The sequence below is a fragment of the Mus caroli genome, chromosome 9, assembly GCF_900094665.2.
Source record: "Mus caroli chromosome 9, CAROLI_EIJ_v1.1, whole genome shotgun sequence".
Taxonomy (NCBI): domain Eukaryota; kingdom Metazoa; phylum Chordata; class Mammalia; order Rodentia; family Muridae; genus Mus; species Mus caroli.
Window position 1 is genome coordinate 118,488,971 of NC_034578.1, and position 7,795 is coordinate 118,496,765.

At 49.9% G+C, this 7,795-nt stretch overlaps 1 protein-coding gene across 1 annotated transcript in view; it reads left to right on the top strand.

Moving 5' to 3' along the window:
- Exosc7 (exosome component 7) overlaps window positions 1-7,594 on the top strand; it is a 44,461-nt gene extending 36,867 nt beyond the window's left edge. Inside the window, exons 8-10 of the mRNA XM_029481949.1 lie at window positions 1,335-1,389; window positions 4,691-4,789; window positions 7,099-7,594. Coding sequence (XP_029337809.1) covers window positions 1,335-1,389; window positions 4,691-4,789; window positions 7,099-7,499 — 555 coding nt within the window. The 3' untranslated portion in view covers window positions 7,500-7,594. The remainder of the gene's footprint in view (window positions 1-1,334; window positions 1,390-4,690; window positions 4,790-7,098) is intronic.
- The last annotated feature ends 201 nt before the right edge of the window (window positions 7,595-7,795 follow it).

Genomic DNA, 7,795 nt, shown 5'->3' on the forward strand with positions numbered 1-7,795 from the left:
AGTGAGAGAAAATAGGGAGGGGTCGAGGGGGCATAATAAAATACAGAAAAAGGGATGGACATCTGGGGCAGATGCTGATTACAGGCTTCTTGCAGCTTATCTTGAAATGTGGGCCCTGAAACAGTCCCGGGCACCAAACGGAGGAGACATGGAGGAGGAGGTGAAGCTGCCTTCATCTAAGCAGTTCTAGGCGCCAAGTGAAGGAGGGAGTGAAGCTGGCAGGTGGAGGCAATGAAGGAGGGGGTGACATAATTCCCTTCAAAGGGTCAGCCAGATCTTTAGGGTGAGAGTTACTGGCGGGACTTAGTTTCCCCACAGTTTGGTCTCTCACAATTTGGGTTCCCCAGCATCTCTCTGCCATGGTCTGAATCCTTGAGTAGAATGTTGCATTCTGTACTTACATGCCAGGAGGACTCAAGGCTTTGGATGGCTTGTAGCAGTAAGACCCTTTTAGGGACAGCTGGGAGTCAGATGTTTCTGCATGCTTATGTTGACTACACATATGGATTTCTCTGGATATGTTCACATTCACAGGAGCCCACTGATAACCCTTCTTTTAAGCCCACTGTTTTACTAGGGTCTGCTTATGCCATTGGTGTTCCTGTGGTCTCGGCCATCACTCCCCTGCTTACAGGGCTCCTTCTTCCCATGCTTGGAATCCAGCACTGTTGCAGAACCTCCACCTTCCTGGCTATGCCTCCCTCTGTCCTGCAGAGCTTTGATACCCCTCACTGCACATCCAGGAGACATCACCCTGGCTCCCTCTCTGGCACCTCTGCTTTTGGGTCCCTTCTCTGCTCTGGTCCCCTCTTTTGCTCTGTCTCTCTTATGGCTTCAGGACAGATTTTTGAGGGAAAAAATGTGAGGAAGGACCCCCAGTTCCCTCAACAAAATGGGAAAGGACAATTCTGTGGGTGCAGAGACTCATTAAGCCAATGTTAGGCCCAACCTGGCTCCTGTGAGAGATGATCATTGGGTGGATTGAACAATGACAGCTTTTGGCTATCTGTCAGAATCCTTTGAAATGCTGACTTTCTGGGAGCCTGGCCAGGCTGCTGGGTGTTTGTCCACAGCAGTGTAGCTATGGTTCCCAAGCCTTTCTCCTTTGGCAGGCTTGCTTCACTTTTTTCTCTCTCTCTCTTTCTTTTTTACATGTCTTCAGCCAAGTTTTGGGAGGGTTTCCCAGGCCGAGGTCCTTGTGTCCACAGCCTTAAGACGTGCAGCCCAGGCTGCAGTGGCCACTGCTTTCTGACCCAGGCACTGCAGGCAGCAGCAGCAGTATGGGATTTTGGGGCACCTACCTGCTCTTCTGCCTCTTCTCCTTCCTGTCCCAGGTCACTGCAGAGTCACCCACTCCCAAGACCAAGAAGGCTGCAAATGCCAAGAAAGGTAAGAAGGGGGCAGCTGTCCCTCCCAATGCCCTAGGAGCAGCTTTTTCCTTTATCTTCTGGGGAGCAGTCACAGTCTGGGGACAGCTACCCTCCTGGTTACCTCATGATCCTCCCTCCATATCTGATTTTGGTGAGTCCTTCTGGGACCTTTGGTGAAAGACCCTCTGGTGCTTGGGGATTTCTCACAGCAAGGATGGCTGTCAGAGATTTGAGTCCCTGACTCTTAGACCGGAGAATAACCTTACTAGGTTTTATAAACTAACATCTGCTCCTCCTCTGGCACCCAACACGTTAGAGAAATCAAACCTCCGGGTTGGAGATGGCCAGTTCCCAACAGGGAGCACCAGACTGGGTTTCCTCAACTGTGAGCCCAGAAGGGTGGAATTTGCTCGAAGATTAGCAGACAACATTTAATAATATACATAAAGTCCTCCATAGACAAACTTTTGCTTGGCACCCAGAGGGGGAATGGGGAGAGATGGACTTTTACTTCCATGGGGTGTCAGCCTTGTTCCCTCAGATGAGCTCAGAGCATCTCTGCTCTCCTCTGAAAAGTTGAGGCTGCAAGACCTACCTCCATAGTCCTGTCAGCAGTGAGGTCATCCTGGGATGGGTGGGGAACGTTCTGGTAATGACTGAGGCTGTCACCCTACAGGACTTGGAGGATGGCAGGAAGAGTCAGAGAGATGGGGCCCTAGAACCCAGCCAAAGAGAGGGGAGGGTGTGAAGAAATCTACAGGCCCTCTGAACCTCCACAGTGAACTATACAAATCAGCATCTTGGAACACAAGGCTACAGCAAAGAACAGGCAGAATCCAGTGGTAGGGTGCTTGCTTACCCAGTGGCTGCAGGAAACTGAGTTTGATCCAGAACATTACATAAAATCCAGAGTGAAGGAAAACACTTTAACCACAGCACTCTGGAAGTGGAGGCAGGAGAATTATAATTTAAGGTTATCTTCAACTGTATAGCAAATTTGAGGCCAGCCAAGGCTACAGAACCCATCTCAAAAAAAAAAAAAAAAAAAAAAAAAGTAACAAAACAAAACTCCAGGATTAGAGTTAAGCCGCTTCCTTCCTGCTGTGCTCTAGTATGCAAGCTGCCTATAGTGTGACTTCCTGGTTCTGTCCTCAGAACTTTAAATAAACAAACAAGATAAAGCTGAGTGTGGTGGTGGACACCTTTAATCTCAGGACTCTGGAGGAGTTTGAGTCCAGCCTAGGGGTTCCAGGCCAGGCAAGACTGTATAGGGAGACTCTGTCTTAAAAATAGGCAAAACCAAAATACTGAAGACTGAGTTTACAATGTGAACAAAATTCAAAACAGAATGGATACTATATTATCAGCCCTTTGACAAAGGAATTTATCATAGCCATACAAGTATGGAGATGAATCCTGCTAGCCTGAACAACTAACATATATCAGTGATTATTTAGAAAATTTGAATGGACTGACTAAAAGTAAATGTCTGTTGTATGTGTGGAGAACTATTCCAGAAAGATCCCAAATGTAACAGAGATGACTTCTGCAGGGAACAGTCTGGATTGGAAAAGAGATTTTAGGGGTTGTTTTTCTTTCTTTCTTTCTTTCTTTCTTTCTTTCTTTCTTTCTTTCTTTCTTTTTTTTTTTTTTTTTTTGATTTTTCGAGACAGGGTTTCTCTGTGTAGCCCTGGCTATCTTGGAACTCACTCTGTAGACCAGGCTGGCCTCGAACTCAGAAATTTGCCTGCCTCTGCTTTCCAAGTGCTGGGATTAAAGGTGTGTACCACTATGCCCGGCTGTTTTGATTTCTTAAGTCAGATGAATATAATTGTCTACAAAATGCTCATTTTAAAATAGGAGGACTGAATACCCTGTATGGTTCATTGCCAGCATTGCCACCAGGGCATGCCATGTGAGGGATACATGTCCAAAGCAAACAATTTCTGAATGTGAAAAATGATTGCCAGTTTCTCAAGTTCTCATCAGTCTTGTAAATCATGTCATGTGGGGAAGGGGAGGATCAGAGTAGGGGTCAGTCTTCAGTAATGGCCACACTCAAGCACTGGTCCCAGATGGCTCCCATGGAACCCTGAACTAAAATTATCACAATGACTCACAGCATCTACATTACCCCGTGCTGGTGCTACAAGTGAACGTACACAGAGCTTGTGTGAACCCAGAGATTGAAGCCAAGGCTCAGAGTGACCTGGTTGCTGGCTCCAACCCTATCTGCTCTGCTCTTGTCCTCTGGGTGTGACTTTCCCCACACTTGATGATCACTGGACCACTGGGTTTTGTACATCCAAGTCTGTGTCTTGGCCACAGTTCCTTGGCAAGGCTTCTAGTGGGTGAACTCTGACCTCATCAATGTGGATTTCACATGAAATGGCCCTTGGAGGTGACTCCCTCCCCTTTGCCTCAAGCCAGACCTTTCCTGGGAACCCCTGGGACTTCAGAAAGACAGGGGTTCACCTACAGCTCTCATCTCTCTCTCTCTCACACACACACACACACACACACACAGAGACACACACACTGTCTCTCACCTATACCTGCTGATGCACAGGCAGTCCCTATCAGAGATGCCATGTACCATGAAGCAGATGGGAAGTCTGTGGCTACTTGGGTCAGGGCCATGGGCTACCATCCTAGACAGGTCATTTAAATCTGGCCTCAGTTTCCTTGTGAAATGGTGGAGATTCAAGATGGTATTTGTCCATGCCATAGGGCAGGTTGTGAGCACGGTTAAGGTGGTGCACAACAAGCTCCAGTCTTTCTGCAGTGGTTACTCTGTGGGAAGTGGCTTCCCTGCTCTTCCCGAGCTGCAGCTGAGGTGGGTGGGGGACACATGCCCTGTGCTGTGTCATTTCTCCTGGGAGTGCTGTTGTCATCTCATTGTATGAGAAGGTGGAGCTATGTTGGTGAACACGTCAACTCAACTCAGTCAAGGGCTTGCTCTCTTGATTTGTCCCCCATAATCAGCCCTGTGCCCCCCTCTACCCCTGAGTCCTAGGGGCATTGACTTCTGTGATTTTGTAACCCATGGTCCTACTGGAACTGATGAAATGGCTGCTTCCTCAAGTCCTGCTAATCCCAGCCCCACCATGACAAATGCAGGATAGAGAAGCCTGAGAGAAACCAGGAACAGGCAACAAGGTCCCACTGGAGGGTGAGTTCCTGAGACAGAGAGCAGAGGAAAGAACACCAAGAGACCTAGGCTGGGAGAAGGAATTTCCTCTTGCTTCTTTGGGGCTGGCAGATGGGGAAGGGAACATCTGCCTACCTTGGGTTTTCATTGTCTCATGCCTCTGTCGTAGATTTGGTAAGCCCAAAGATGTTTGAGGAGCTCAAGAACAGGATGGATGTCCTGGCCCAGGAGGTGGCCCTGCTGAAGGAGAAGCAGGCCTTACAGACTGGTAAGTGCAGGATAGCTGTTTGGAGGAACACACACTTAAGAAGGGGTAACAGGCAACATGAGGAAGAAAGCTGTTTCCAGCCAGTGCCAAGCTCGAGTCCTCACATGCTTCCTCAGGGAAGGTTGCCTTACTTACATCTGTAAGACCCACCCGGTCAGGCATAGTTGGGTAGGTCACAGCTAGAGGGTATGGAGGTGGGGTGCTCCAGAGGCCAGAAGGCACTCCAACAGGAACCTAACACTGTCCAGTGGAAGTGAGAGTTCTGGAGTCGGGCCAGTCACAGAGGAACTGTACTCAGTAGCCTGACAGCCCTGGGGCACACTGCTGCATACTTTCTCCCTGCCCATCCCTCTGCATCTCTGCAGCTTTACAGATGGTCTCTGAATCGCAGCAACCGGGCCAGCATCTGTCAGTCCCAGTATAAAGACCTGCCAGCTGATGGGGGCTGGAGTGATGGCATAGCTACTGAGGATGCTTGCTGCTTTCACAGAGGACCAGAGTTTGATTCTTATTGCCACGTCTGGTGGCTCACAACTGCCTGTAACTCCAGTTCCAAAGGACCTAACGATTTCTGTCCTCCACGGGCACTTCATATCATGTGCATTAACCCCCAACACTACCAACACACACACATACACACTTTAAAAATAAAAATAAGGCATGGTAGCTCATGTCTTTAATCCCAACACTCAGGAGGCAGAGGTAGGCGAATCTCTGTGAGCTCAAGGCTAGCCTGGTCTACAAAATGAGATCCAGGCTACTCAGGGTCATACAGTAAGACTCTATCTCAAAAACAAAAACAAATAATAATAAGATAAATTACAAAAAAAAAATCTTGGGGCTGGAGAGATGGCTTAGTCATTGAGAGCACTAACTGCTTCTCCAGAGAACCTGGGTTCAGTTCCCAGCACCCACATAGTGACTCACAGCCACCTATAATTCTAGCTCCAAGGGATTTAATGCCTTTTGTCCTGAGGACAACCCCACACAGATGTGATATACACTCACACAGGTACATGTACATACATATAAAAAACTTCTAAAAATAAACTATTAAAAAAAAAAAGATGGACTGAGGCAGAGGGATTCTCATGGTCACCCAGCTGGGAGTGACAAAGCAGGACCAGGGCCTCATAGCTTGGGCACTCTAGTGGCCAGGAGAGCCAGCTTTTACTCTCTTGCTTGGGGAAGCCCAAACAGACTGGCCATCCACTCTGCCAGGCCAGTCCTCTTTCATGTTAGTTGTCCCTCTCCATCACGGTCATCTTGCATGTCTCTATTCTTATTCTCTACCCACCCTGTGACCTTGCCTCTGTTCTGTAGTGTGCTGTGAGCATACCTTGTGTGTGCTTGGCTCTGGGCTATGTATACAATGCATCTGAGTGTGTTGTGGGTGTGCTTTAGAGTCTGTGGCTAAACACTTCTATGAGGCCTAGCTGTCAAATCCCTCAGGGACATGGGAATGTTTCTCTTGAATATTCGCTGGGTGGGAATGGCTAAGTGCAAGGGGTAGGGCCAATATGGAGCTCTGACATATGTGACCCTGCAGCAAAAACCACACACTCCATCTGCCTGATGCAGAAATTAAGCTAAACACAAACTGCAACATCAAGCTCACCATGGGCACCTTCCTCCTAACCTGGGAGACCAGTGTTGCCCTGAACACTCTAGTTTAGTGTGGCTTTTGAAATGGCCATTCCTTATCTTTTTTTTTTTTTTTTTTTTGCCACACATGCTCCCAAAGTCCCAGTTCCACTCACCCAGCCAGGGACCTGGTCTGAGCAGAGGTCCCCTGTGTTGATCCCCTGTGTAGAAGCTTGCTGGCCCTCAGACAGGAGTGGTAGATCCTGAGTAACCAGAGTGGGGTCTCTAGTTCTAGTAGGTAAATGTCTAGCAGTATGAGCTAGTAGCTTGATCCCAGGGAGGGGCCTGGTGACAGGCTCATCCTAGAAGGCTCTGGTTGGTTGGGGAAGCTGCCTTTGAGATGGGATGGGCTGAGGTCCCTGTTCCTGGTGCTTGTAGCCCAGGAAACTATCAGGGACCAGGTGACTTCTTCACTCCCTTTATCTCTGGAAGTCAGTGACCCTAGCTAAGTGGCCCTTTGCAGCAGAGGTGTGTCCATTCCAGGAGCAGGGCACCATGTCCTTTCTTACTGGGCTCTTCAGTGTCTGCCACAGCAGGGTCCTGAAGCGAGAGCAAGCAGGCTTCAGGAGATGGATGGGATGGGATGAAGGGTGGGAGTCAGCCTGGAAGAGGTTTCTTGGCCTCGGAGCATCCAAACCTTCTGTGACAGCCATCTCTCCCTTCAGTGTGCCTGAAGGGCACCAAGGTGAACTTGAAGTGCCTCCTGGCCTTCACCCAACCGAAGACCTTCCATGAGGCGAGCGAGGACTGCATCTCGCAAGGGGGCACGCTGGGCACCCCGCAGTCAGAGCTAGAGAACGAGGCACTGTTCGAGTACGCGCGCCACAGCGTGGGCAGCGATGCGGAAATCTGGCTGGGCCTCAACGACATGGCCGCGGAAGGCGCCTGGGTGGACATGACCGGCGGCCTCCTGGCCTACAAGAACTGGGAGACGGAGATCACGACACAACCGGACGGCGGCAAAGCCGAGAACTGCGCCGCCCTGTCTGGCGCAGCCAACGGCAAGTGGTTCGACAAGCGATGCCGCGATCAGTTGCCCTACATCTGCCAGTTTGCCATTGTGTAGTCCAGCCTCTACTAGCCCAGCCCCGAGCGGAGGGGCAGGGCCTGGGCCAGGGAGTGGTGTGAACCACAAAGAGGAGAAGGCTGTTGAAGGGTGGGGCTTGTGGGCTTGCTATATGGGCGGGGGGTGGGGATGGGGGTGGGTGGGCTGAGCTGAACATTGGTGAGTGGGGCGGGCCTGGTGGTTCTCAGGGAGAGACAAGTTGTTGCAGGGCCCAGAGGGGCGGGGAGACCTTCTGTTCCTCTCTCTGCTTGGTTTTTGCAAATAAAGTTGGTGCAGAATTCCTGAAGTTGGCTGGT